General features: G+C 42.5%; 1 protein-coding gene across 1 annotated transcript in view; it reads right to left on the bottom strand.

The window, feature by feature from the left end:
- Positions 1 to 13,788, bottom strand: part of Dnah5 (dynein axonemal heavy chain 5) — a 249,534-nt gene that overhangs the window by 160,792 nt on the left and 74,954 nt on the right. Inside the window, exons 23-29 of the mRNA XM_021183130.1 lie at positions 10,185 to 10,386; positions 9,171 to 9,406; positions 5,731 to 5,949; positions 4,383 to 4,445; positions 3,895 to 4,133; positions 2,118 to 2,358; positions 420 to 619 (exon numbers count right to left, since the gene is read on the bottom strand). Of these exons, the coding sequence (XP_021038789.1) occupies positions 420 to 619; positions 2,118 to 2,358; positions 3,895 to 4,133; positions 4,383 to 4,445; positions 5,731 to 5,949; positions 9,171 to 9,406; positions 10,185 to 10,386 (1,400 nt within the window). The remainder of the gene's footprint in view (positions 1 to 419; positions 620 to 2,117; positions 2,359 to 3,894; positions 4,134 to 4,382; positions 4,446 to 5,730; positions 5,950 to 9,170; positions 9,407 to 10,184; positions 10,387 to 13,788) is intronic.

Raw genomic sequence — 13,788 nt, 5'->3', positions numbered from 1 at the left:
GTCTGTGGTTTTTGTGTCAACATTGCACTGTGGCACTGCAGCTACAACCAAATGATCAAACAGAGGTATCAGACTGGTTTCTGACTGTGCCACTGTTCATGCTGCCTTGCTCATCAGTGAAGTATGCACCCAGCTAAGGGCTTCTGGACCATCAGTGTGAGAATAAAAGGGTCATCAAGCCGGATGATTCTAGAATTCAGAATAGCATCGCCAACTGGAATTTGCATATTGTCGCCCTGTCAGTTCTGCAGGGGTGTGTGAGTGTCAGCAGCAAAGATGGCATGCTCAGAGCAATCCAAGGGGCTACCTCCAAGTGCCATCCTGTCCAACTGATGCCTCAGACACATCCCACAAACAGAATGGTGCCATAAAGCTACTGCCACTGTAAAGCTCAAGGAGGAGGGAAATGGTTTTCCTACCTGTTGCTCAGGAGAGAGCCCAGCAGCATCAAGCTGTCCTCCATGCTGGCGATGACTTCGGAGGTACTGTCTCCTCTCAGGAGGAGTTCTCCACGGGTCTTAAAGCCACTAAATGTTAATGTTTTGTTGTCCCACTCATTGATCACTTGCCTCAGCTTTTGCTCAATGTCTCTCTCCTTCACAGCACTGATGCAAATGTCCTGTTAACAGAGTAAGCTCTCGGTTATCCCAGGAAAGTTACATCTTAGTAGTAGTCTAAGTCCACAAGAGCTCCTCTTGTTCATTTCAAATGCATTTAAAAATTCTGTGTTTGCAAATATCAAAGGCAATGTCATAAACGGTTTGAATGTCTGAATAAATACAAACAGAAGAGGAGGAAGATTAAGGCATGTCTAGATAGAACCTTCATTTCTAAAACTTTTCATCCATCTCAGAAAAAGAAGTGACAATAAAAGATTCAATATCATTTTCCATTTTACAGTATAATCTCAGGCTTAAGACTCACTGTCCTGATCTCCCTCTCAGGTCAATAAGTGCAGTGTAAGAGGAGAGAATTGGCAGAAATATGTGTTCTTCCTGCTCTCCAGTCACAGTCTCCATCACAGCATCTTCTCCTGGACCCCTGGCTGAACTCTGTCTTTACTCTCATTCTCTCTCACAGTGTTCATTTTCTGGGTGAGTTCATCTCTGTCCAGGTAAATAGCCTTTATATCTCTAGGGGGAACCCTCCTATATTTGCCTCCTCATGTAACAGTGTGAATGTTTCAACAAAACCACAAGCACAACCCATGATCCTGCCCAAGTTCAAGCTCTGTCTTTGCGCTTATCACCCAAGCTGACTTCTTGCAACATTCATTGTCAGTCTCTGTGATGCATGGACAGCCCTGGGATCCATGCAGAGTTCTCAGGAAGGAGGCTAGAGCTCTTTGTTGTCACCATTACTACCTTGTCCCACCTTTGCCATCATGCCCTTCCTTCAACAAATTCTGTCCGGTTTTACTCCCTACAAATCTCACAGATCTTTTCTTAACTCTTCAGCTTCATGCCCTCTACTATCTGACAACAAATCATTCCCTCTTCCTTAACCTATCACAATCTCTGAGTAGGTTTTCTCCTCACTCCCTTCTTATCCTCGTCTTTCTGCATACCTCTATCAGGTTGATCTTTACAAAATGCAATGAGGTCTCATCTCCAGTGAAGACACATCTCCCAGGTGGCTCCACATTACTCTGGAGACCGAAACCAATGGCATGCTCAACACATACTCCACTTCACTGGCCTCCACAGTTCCTTTCTCTCCTTGGCCATAGCAGATGGCCACAAAGCTGTCCTCTGGTTCTTCCAATGCACTTCACAAATGATGTTCTTCCTGCCTGCCTGGAATGGTTTTATTTGCATATTCACAACATCTCATCTCATCTCATCTCATCTCATCTCATCTCATCTCATGTCCATCTTTCACCCGGACAGACTTGAACCCAGATAAGACAAGTCCTTTGTCACAGGCTTTCCAGGGGCAATCAGCATACTTTCCTTCCAGGGCAATTTGCTACAGCTTATAGCTATGCCTTCATTTGTATAAACAATTACATTATTTTATGCCATCTAAAAAGGCAAGAATACACAATAGCACTCAGTACATGAGGAGTTGGTGGATGGGTGATGGGAATACATTGTTCTACTCCCTATCAACTATACCTCAATTTCCTCTTTGTATTTCAGAAGAGGAGCTTCCATGATATGTCGTAACTTAAAGGTCTCGTTGCCCACATCCAGACTGTGCCCAGTGAGAGCAGTGATCCTCTGCCAGTGTCGCTCCACCATGGCATTACTGGCCATGTACTCCAGCAATGGGCAACACTCGCTAAAGTCATCAATGGTCTTCTTCAGATCCAGAAAGGCCTGCCAATCCTTCAGGGCTCGAGGCAACTTCCGACACCTGTACGGGAGACCAATGGGGAAGACCACTGAATTATTCAAAACCCAGACATTACCAGCCACAGTTGTCTCCTCAAGTACTACCTCATTTTTCAAATTTCATGACAGATGAGCTATATATTAAAATAACCATTTTATAGAAAAAAAACTTTCTCTAAATCAGAGAATATTGTTTTCAATCTTTCATGACATTTGCCTAAATAGAAGTATTCTCTTTAAAGGATAAGAAGCTCCCTTCAAATGGACCATCTAGAGACTACCATACCCGGGGATCCATCCCATAATCAGCCTCCAAATGCTGACACTATTGCATACACTAGCAAGATTTTGCTGAAAGGACCCTGATACAGCTGTCTCTTGTGAGGTTATGCCAGGGCCTAGCAAACACAGAAGTGTATGCTCACAGTCAGCTATTGGATGGATCACAGGGCCCCCAATGGAGGAGCTAGAGAAAGTATCCAAGGAGCTAAAGGGGTCTGCAACCCTATATGTGGAACAACAATATGAAGTAACCAGTACCCCCCAGAGCTCATGTCTCTAGCTGCATATGTAGCAGAAGATGGCCTAGTCAGCCATCAGTGGAAAGAGAGACACATTGGTCTTGCAAACTTTATATGCCTCAGTACAGGGGAACGCCAGGGCCAAGAAGTGGGAGTGGGTGGGTAGGGGAGTGGGGACGGGGTATGGGGAACTTTCAGGATAGCATTTGAAATTTGAAATGTATGTAAAGAAAATATCTAATAAAAAAAAGAAGCTCCCTTCAATTCATTTCAAGTTTATAACATGAAATTGAGAGCATCCCAAACACAGCACAGCATCAAGTTCCTAGCTGTTGACTCACACACAACAAATAGCCTTCCACTTTCCTCGGGATCAGCTGTTTAAAAAAGGCTAGGGAAAGAAATGTTGACCTAAACTTTTATTTTAGGAAACTACCTAACATAAAATTCAAATAATTTTAAGTGTACTACAAACAAAATCATCTTTCTTCCAACTATATAAAAGGCCACTCTCACACTTGACCAACTTTGAAGAAGGTAAATCTTTCAGAGTGCACAGACCAGGGACAACAGTAAAGGGGCATCTCACAAGGATGACATAAGAGTGACAGAAGACAGAGGCAAGGCACAAGAAGACAGACATGCCAGGCAATGACAAGAAAACTTGAAATCGTCTCACACATGTAAGTCTTATGGGTTGGTAAGAAGGCTTGGAGGGAAAGTGCTTGCAAGCATGAGGACCTGAGTTCAAATCCCCAGTACCCACATGAAAAGCTGGCCACGGTGGCTAGTGTCTGTAATCCCAGACCTGGGAAGGCAGAGACAGGAAAATCAGAGACTCACTGGCCAGTCAGAGCCAATTAGTGAGCTCCATGTTCAGTGAGAACCGCTCTCTCACAGGAAGATGGGTAATGAATGAGGAAAACATTGGCATGGACTGCTAGCCTCCATCTCTCAGATACAGAAAAAAAGCCATCTCCCCCCCCCATGGATATAAAATCAAGAATTCAGAATCTCTGAGGATATAAAACAGTTACCTGTTTTGGAATTCTAAGAGTTCATTGTTGATTTTTTCAATGTTCACGTCTGACCAAAGGGTATCTTGATAACTATTCACAGTCTCGATGACATTGTTGTACAGGCTGTATATTTTCTGTAGAAGATTCAGCTGCCTCTTTATCTCAAGAAGCTGAGGATACGGTGTAACTGGCAAACCGAAAAGTTCCTCTCCTCCAGTGTAGGTGATGTATTTGCGATATATGTTATCGAATTGATTCTGATGAAAAGCATAAGTGAACTCCATCAGAATGATTAACACGTGGGCCAACACATTGGCAAATGAGCATGTAGGTACAGTAGTGAGTATGTATATCTGAAAATACTTCTAATTGTAACAACAATTAAATTCGATTTTTAAGTGTAAGTACATCCTCAGTCATATAATAGAGTTTTTACCCTCTACGTGGACTATAAACACAGGAAGACAGTAATGGCTTAAGAAGTTTGTAGGAATGAAAAGGTTTACCTGGAATATAATAAGCCTGTCGCTGGCTTCCTGGGGCTTCAATCCACTTGCCATTGGACCATTCTGATGCAGATTAAATATAAGACATAAGACAAAGTGAATCATCTGTACACAAATTTCATGAGATCAACATACTGGGCTATCAAAGTTTCCACGCATGATGTATACATGATAGGACATTGTATTTATTGATGTTGTTTATCTTTAATTTCCAAAAAGAACTCTGACTGTAATCCACTTGGGAAGATGTTTCTAGACTGAAAAGCTGAGGACATACCACAGTTTCCAGAGGTTAGGAAATCTTGAAAGTTTTTAACCATTTATTGTTTACCCCCTAGATGACACCGACAAGGAAGGCTTAGTGGCCGTTCTGGGGAAAGCTTATAGTTCTGGTTTTGAAGTAAAGCACTACTGTGATTAGCTTGCAGAGTCTATCACTCTAACAGCTCCCTAGAAAATGAAACATAGTCGATGCAGTCCAGTTCAGTGTTCCTGAATTACGACACCTCAACTAAGTTGCTTTTTGTTTCCTTGGTCATGAGTTGAGTGCATAGCCTCCTGCCTTTATGACCTTTCCAGTTTGAAATGTCGCCACCTAATAGATTCGAAACTGACCCGACACTCACATGCTTCCTTACTGTTGCATGTGACAGTTGGTCAGAAATGGATCTCATTATATATTTACACCACAGTTCTTGCACTAAAACCCATATACATAAGTAGATTATGGATACCGGAGGAACATGGCTCCATTTGCCTTGTCTACTACACTATGCATGTTTGCAGTGCAGAGGTCAGCACCTACACAGGCTGAGAGTTTGAAGAATTAATGTGTGCTATAGAAAAAGGGGAACCATGCTTACATTTAAATAGTATCATTCTATACAAACTTAGAAACCACTCTGGTTCTTATTTTAACTTGATACAGGGGCACACTAGGGCCTAGGAAGCAACCGAACAACTTTCATCCCTCACTTCGTGATAAAGTTATATTCTGAATTAACTCTTAAGGGGAGGAATCCAAAGACAGAAATATGTTTTCCCATATAAATGTACGATTACTCTTCCTATGAAGTTTTATGGAATTTAACATACAATTTTTTTTTTTTTTTTTTTTTTGGTTTTTCGAGACAGGGTTTCTCTGTGTAGCCTTGGCTGTCCTGGAACTCACTCTGTAGACCAGGCTGGCCTCGAACTCAGAAATCCGCCTGCCTCTGCCTCCCGAGTGCTGGGATTAAAGGCGTGCGCCACCACGCCCGGCATAACATACAAAATTTTAAACAGGGACATTTTGTGAATCCCATCCATTCTCCCCTAAATTCTCACAGAGAGGAAATCAGAGCCATACCAAATCATAGTCCAGGTAAAACTGCTGGCAGTCTTGGAGGAACACCTCCACTGTGCCGATGAGCTCTTTCCGGAAACTGGGCTGCAGAGCGCCTAACTCATTCTGAACATCACTGGCCCGGGCCAGCAGCTTCTCCCAAGCATAGCGCAAAGTGTCCACTTTGTCCATCTCTTCCTTGGCTACCAGAAGTCCATACTTGTTAAGGAGGGCATAGGATTCCTACAGACAAGAAGGAAAAGTGTATTCCTGGCAGTCAGACGTGTAAATCCTCACGTAGTCACAGACTGGAGCCGAGAATGGGGGACCAGCATGATGGAGAGACCACCCTATGGGCTCTAATTATTCTCCTCATGAACTTTAAGGACCTAAGTGCACAAGGGAGACAGTCAGATCCAGTTCTCTCATCTGTGAAATGAAGAGACTCTGGCTATCTCACAGAATGTCTGAAAATGTCTAAGAGAATCATTTTGAAATGCATTTCAAAACTGTAAAATGTGACACAAAAGATATTTTTACTAGGTCCCAAAATTGTATTTGAGCACTATCAAATTATATCAAGTGAATGAGAAAACATAAAACTTAACTTCTAAAGTTAGGATAACAAAACAAGACAGCATTTTAATTCAATCTTAGTTTACTTTGTTCAGTAGGAGCAAAGCTGTCTCTGACTCTTTTTGCCTGCTTCTGTGACCCTTTTCCATATATATATATATATATATATATATATATATATATATATATATATGTGTGTGTGTGTGTGTGTGTGTGTATAATATGTGAAATATCATTTATATATGTTGCCTCATCCAGCCTTAATATAAGGGGATGTACCTAGCATTATTGAACTTGATATGCCATGTTTGGTTGATATCCCTGGGAGGCCTGTCCCTTCTCTGAGAATGGAAGAGGAGTGGGGTGGGGACTGGGAGAAGAGGAGGAAAAGAAAGCTGCTGTTGGATGTCACAAATGAGAGAAGAATAAATTAAAAAATAATAAAAAAGAATGACAGTCAGACACAAGAAAGTCTTTTTCAACCAAAGCTTCAGTCAAGTTTTTGCTCTAAGAATGAAAAACATTTGTGCTAAAAAGATTAATATAACAGGGTATCCAGTCCCATGTGTTCATAAATGAAAAGGGTGGGGGATAGTAGAAGAGCTGGAAAGGTGGAAATGGTGGAAATACTAATTGTTAATAACACCAACTACTAATACAGGAAAAAAATAAATTCAGATAACCAAAGTTAGTAATTCTTTTCTCCTTTGTTTAATTCTTTTTATAATTTTATGTATCCATTCATTGTACATGGATCTGTGCTACACACACAAGGATATCTTCATATAATGATACGTAAGCTCAGAAAGACAAATCTTGTGTGTTCTCTCTCATCTGTGGCTCCTAGACCTTATGTAGATCCATATAATGATGTATGTATGGTGTGAAGTGAAAGTAGAATGTCTGGGGAAACAAGAGGACTGAAGAGGGGCAAGAAAATGAGCTGAGGAATGTGGGTGGGGCACATGCTCAAAGTTTGTTTCCCTAAGAACTCACTTTCCCTGAGTACCCCTGGCCTCTTCTCCACAACTCTGCTCCCTACGAGATCTGATATTTGACTGAGAGTTTCAAAGTAGAGGAGAACACAGATTTAGGCAAGCATAACCCGTGCCTTTATCCTGTCCTCTCTGCTGCAGTATAAACAGGAACAGAGCAATAGACACACCTACAGCAGGAAGACCCAGCATGGAACACTACATTGCAACTTTCAGATAAGATGGTTGACTCTACTATTGTCTTAACTCTCAGGTGGGAAGAAATACGCTATCTTCAGACTCAAGAGACTCCCCCCCCCAATATCACACAGATAAGGGGTCATCTGCTTTGATAAGTGCAGTCCCAAGAATATGATAGGTCATGTGATTATCTTTAGATGGCAAAATGTAGATATGCCATCATGACGTGTACCATTGTCATGATAACATGAAACCTCTTGAAATTTAAAGTGAGATGAAGGAAATTCAAAAATGGAATCTCCCTTCACCATGAAAGTGTAAGACCAGACACTTGAATCAAGTCTTATAGGAGGTAATGTTCTTTTTGGTTTTGTTTTTTTTTTTTTGAGACAGGGTTTCTCTGTGTAGCCCTAGCTGACCTGGAACTCACTCAGTAGATCAAGCTGGCCTCCAACTCAGAAATCTGCCTGCCTCTGCCTTCCAAGTGCTGGGATTAATGGTGTGCACCACCACTGCCTGGCAGGAGGCAATGTTCTTATATCTGGATTTTTTTAAGATTTATTTTTACTTCATGTGTGTGAAAGTTTGCCTGCATGAGTTTTAAGTGCACCTTATACAAGCAGTACCAGAGGAGACCAGAAGGTGGCAGTGGGACTGACAGAAGATTCCCCTGGAACTGGAGATCTTAGGGGTTCGGAGCTATTTATTATATGGGTGCTGGAAACTGAACCTGAGTCCTCTGCAAGGTAGCAAATACCCTTAACCACAGAGCCCAGTCTCCAGCCCCTTAAGTCTGCATTTTTAATGCCACAGTTACATTTAACTACAATTACATTCATACATTTAAAACAATAAATGCAGTGACCCACCTTTAATAAGGTCTTTCAGTGGGACTAATCAGTGCAGTGTGTAATAAAACAAAAGTCAGGGATGAGGGTTCAGGGCCTCATGCATAAACTGCTCGTCATGCAAGCGTGAGCAACAGAGTTTGAATCCCTAGCACACACCATAGAAAATCCAGACATAGTGGTATGTGTCTATGGTCCCTGGGTTGGGGACTGAGACAGGTAAATAAGAGTCACACTGACTACCCGTCTAGTTGAAATGGAGTGGTTCAAGGTCAATGAGAAACTATACCTCAAAAAATAATTCAGAGAGACATGATGGGGGAAGATATTTTGACATGAAACTCGGGCTTCCACATGCATGCACATGGGCTGCCACACACATGTGCACAGATTCGTGTCACACACACACACAGTAATATAATGCTAATTATATTGTATTATATGACTTCTTTGACCTGTTTCTTTATGTAGAAGTAGAACTTCGTAACTGTTCGGTGAGCACACACAAGCCTAGGTTCTGTAACCGTGGGATGAGCACACGTAAACCTGGGTGCTGTAACCATGGGGTGAGTACACGCATGCCTGGGTACTACTAGGCTGAAAGCATGTATCGAACTCCAACTGACCACCTGGGATTCCCATCCCCACCTGCTGAGTGTTGATGTTAGGGACAGCTGCTTTCTCTCCTAGAAAACAGCACTGGATGAAAGGGAGCCTCCTTATGGAGAGATTGCGGGCAATGACCCCCTAACGCAGAGTCACAAGGCACAGAATCTCATGCTTCTGGAAGGATGCAACTGTGTGACAGGATTTACTCCACAGAGCTCCTCCGGTTCACCCCCGTGGTATGAGGCTGCCCATCTACCTCAATGGGTCCCACTTGGAAGTCGGTGGAGATCTGCTGCTCCCTGATCTCCTTCAGGGCCGCCATTGCTATCCTAATATCATCCAAGTCCTTAATCGGCCGGCTCAGTTTCTTCTGAGATTCTTCAACAACTGTGAGAATGTTCTCCATCTCAGCCCTGTACTTCCTGTTGCAGTGACGGCCTATGACTGCCATCCAGGCTTTCGTCTCTGTGGTCAGGGAAAACTTCAAATCAGCTGTAAAAGCAAAGCACCTGCAGGTGAGTCTGGGAACCTTGAACTGATGTCAAAAAGTCACATTCTGTTCTTCATAGTAAGTACTGTGAGGTTAGAAATATGTGAAACTAGAATTTGAAAATGGATTTCCAAGCTGGGTATACAGCTCAGTCGGTGAGAGCATTTGATGTGCCCTTTAACAGAGCTGAAACCTGTCAAGGTTGAGGTTCAGAGAGAAGCCCTATCTCAAGGGAATAAAATGCAGATCAGCTCCACAGGACCCCTGATGCCCATGAATACACCACACAGACAAATACTACACACAAAGAAAGTTTCTTCATCATTAAAACTCATCCTTTATATAAATCTTATTTTTTCAATAAGATTTATTTTATAACATCCTTATATGTTATAAAAATAACATTTTAAAATACACACACATGCACACACACACACAGAGACAGACAGTGTATAAACATTCATGTATGAGAGAAGTTTCAACAATTGGTATTGTTTCTTAGAACAGCTAAGTCCTAATTCTAACTACAACAGACTCATTCCCTTTCTGTAAACTACCCCTTACTTTCAAGGTAAGCAGCAAAGGGTTAAGATAGACCAAAATTATTAATTATGCAGATGGGAACTAAAAACAAATATACAATTTGGGCTTAAATCTTGAAGCTTATAAAAGAAATCTAATCCTGAAGAAAACTAGAACTCTCTAAAATTCTAATCTAGATGAAGAGACAGAGTCAACACTGCTGGATTTACATGGAGGTCTGAGAGTCAATTGACCAACCTGTGTATAGAGCAATGGAACCCACACGGATGTATTCAGGCTCTGCATTAATTTCCTGCTCCAGGCTTTGAAAATAAAGAATCCTGGACTCAAACTCAGAAAGCAAAGGGTTTTGTTCAATAAAGGTCATGATGGTGTCTTCTTTCTCCTTCTGCCAAATGTGATTGTAGCGTTTGAAGCGATCCATGGATGTGATAACTTCCTGGAATAGAAATGATATATCTGTGTAGAAAAGGTAGAGTCTGAAATGACATGGTGATGCAACTGAGGATTGGCTCATTTGATGGTTACCACGGAGCACTAACCACGATTGTTAGTGACATGGAATGAAATGGAAACGCCATGGAAATAAGTAATGACACCAACAGTGAGTGGGGGGTAGCATCTTGTCATCCCCAGTCTAAAGGGGGGAGAATGAACCTAATGGAAACTAGAAGGAAATAAAGTTGGCCATTGGCAACAGGAATATCTTAGTTAGAGGTTGACATTAGGCTAAAAAGAACAAGCAAGGTGTGCCATCAGCAAGCACAGGAGTAAAATCCTGTCGGTCCTTCTTTCTCTCCTCGAGTCTCCTCCACCAATCTTCATTGGTTAGACTCACCACTACATTAAAGAAGACTGGGATCCATACATTTCTTTCCTATAGTTGATACCACAAATTAAGAAATACCACCATTTTGTTGTTGTTGTTGTTGCTAGCCCTAGGTCATTAAAACTCTTGTGCCTCATCCTTAGATTTCCATGAGAGTGACTGGTTATATTCAGAGAAAGCACAAAGTAGTTTGTGGCAATTGGTTTTTATAATTAATTTAATTGGGTTTAGGACCCCCTAAAATACACATTTTTTGGACAGATCTGTGAGGACATGTCTGAGAGGTTTAACTGGGGAGAGAAATTCCACCCTGAATGGTGGCATCACTATCCTGTGGGCTGGGAGTCCTGGATTGAATGAAAATGAAGGAAAAGAGAAAACATGTTGAGCACCAGCATTCAACTCTCAGAGCCTCCTGACTACAGATCCACTGTGACGAGCAGCCTCGTGCTGCTGCTACCATGCCTTCTCTGCCATTGGTGGTATTTCTTAATTTGTGGTATCAACTGTAAGAGAAGAAATATACAGATCTCAGTCTTTTTTAATGTAGTGGTGAGTCTCACCAATGAGGATCCGTATTGGAGACTGGAGGAGAGAAAGAAGGACTGTGCTCTTCAACTGTGAGGAAAGTAAATCCATCCTTTCTTAAGGTTCTGTTGCAGGGCATCTCCTTACAGCCAAGAGCAGTAACTAACACAAGCGCTGACTTACTCTGCTGTGCTCACTATAATTACTAAGGTATCTGAAAATGTATCTAATTATTTCCATAGACTCCTTTCCCCCTATCCTATAGTATGACACCAATAAACTAAGCACTAGATAAATAATTGTTGAAGATGGGAACACTGTCCCTGGAGGGGAGCTAAACACAGAATCTTCAAAATGCTAAGAACAAAAGAGTAAATATGAATAAATGCAAAGACTTGTTGTTCCCTGGGGAATACATTAAGCACAACTTAACAACATTTTTTTTTCATCTTATTATAGCAACAGCAGCTTTTCTGGTACTTTCAAACAAATGTAGCTCATTCTATTAAAAAAAAAAAAAGAACCTCAGAAATCATGTACTTACTAAACAACTGCTTGCTCAACACTGAGAAACACCTAAAGTCAACTGTTTTTAATAAATGTGTGTGTCACAGAAGACAACTTCCTGAACAGAACACTAATAGCAAGGTATTGAGATCAAAAATTAAAAAATAGGATCTCATGAAACTTAAGAGCTTCTAAAAATCAAAGGTCAAGGTCAATAAGGATAAAACAGAAGCCTACAGAATGGGATCTTCATCAACCTTACATCCATCAGAGGACTGATATCCAAAATATATAAAAAAAAAAAACTCAAGAAATTAGATATCAACAAACCAAAGTATCCAATTAAAATGGGGTTCAGAGCTGAACAGAGAATTCTTGTCAGAGGACTCACTAATGGCTTTGAAGCACTTAAAGAAATGTTCAACATTCTTAGTCATCAGGAAAATGCAAATCAAAATGACTCTGAGACTATCTTACAACTATCATAATGGCTAAGATCAAAAACTCGACTGACAGCTCATGCTGGAGATAATGTGGAGCAAGGGGAACACTTCTCCATTGCTGGTGATAGTGCAAACTTGTACAACCACTTTGAAAATGAATTTGATGGTTTCTCAGAAAACTGAGACTAGTTCTACCTCTAGACCCAGTCATACAACTCCTGAGCATATACCCAAAAGATGTTCCATGATACCACAAGGACACTTGTCCAACTATGTTCAGAGCAACTTTATTCAAAGTAGCCAGAAATTAGAAACAATCTAGATGCCCCTCAACTGAAGAATGGATAAAGACAATGTGGTACATTTATACAATGGGATATCACTCAGCTATTAAAAACGTCATAGCCCTTCCAGTCCGACCAGCACCAGGGTAGCTAGGGCACAGAGTCGGCTGACACCTGCCAGCTACCCACGACACCCGCCACGGGATCTTAAGACTTCTGGTGAATGGAACACAGCGTCTGTTCCAATCCAATCGTGCAGGACCTGAGACTGCATTAGTTAGGGAAGCAGAAAACCTGACCTGAGTAGGGGCACAAGCCCCTTCCGGTCCAACCAGCACTAGAGTAGCTAGGGCACAGAGTCAGCTGACACCTGCCAGTTACTCACAACACCAGCCACTGCGGGATCTTAAGACTTCAGGTGATCCGGCCACCCTCCCGGCCAGAGGACAGGTCTCCGCCCAGCCCGAGAGCCCTTTGCCTCAGGATCAGCGGGAGCCATCTTGGTTCTGGGACTCCGCTGAACTTAGTCTACACAGGTGAGAGTGTACACCACAGAAGCTGACAGCTTCTGGGACAGGCAGGAGTCACAGAGCCTCTGAGGCAGTACCCTTTTCGGGCTCAAGACATCCAGCCACCCTCCTGGCCAGAGGACAGGTGTCTTCCCGGCCCGGGAGCCCTTGGCCTCAGGATCTGCGGAAACCATCTTGGTTCCAGGACTCCACCGTACTTAGGAACTTAGTCTGCACAGGTGAGAGAGTGCACCACAGAAGCTGACAGCTTTTGGGACAGGTGGGAGCCACAGAGCCTCTGAGGCAGCACCCTTTTTGGGCCCCAGACATCCGGCCACCCTCCAGGCCAAAGGACAGGTGTCCATCCAGCCCGGGAGCCCTTTGCCTCAGGAAGCCATCTTGCTTCCGGGACTCCACTGAACTTAGTCTACACAGGTGAGAGTGTGCATCACACAAGCTGACAGTTTCTGTGACCCGCCAAAGCAACACAGCTTCTGGGAAAGGTCCTGTTTTGGGTCTTCATCTTCGGCCAGGAGGAGGTCCAAACACCAGATATCTGTGCGCCTTCCCTGTAAGAGGAGAGCTTGCCTGCAGAGAGTGCTCTGACCACTGAATCTCAGAGGAGAGAGCCTGTCTCCCAGGTCTGCTGATAGAGGCTAACAGAATCACCAGAAGAACAATCTCTAAACAGAGACAACTATAACAACTAACTCCAGAGATTACCAGATGGCGAAAGGTAAA

This window comes from Mus caroli, chromosome 15 (assembly GCF_900094665.2).
Source record: "Mus caroli chromosome 15, CAROLI_EIJ_v1.1, whole genome shotgun sequence".
NCBI lineage: Eukaryota > Metazoa > Chordata > Mammalia > Rodentia > Muridae > Mus > Mus caroli.
The sequence above is the reverse complement of the archived record's forward strand: the minus strand, read 5'-3'. Positions and strand labels throughout refer to the sequence as shown.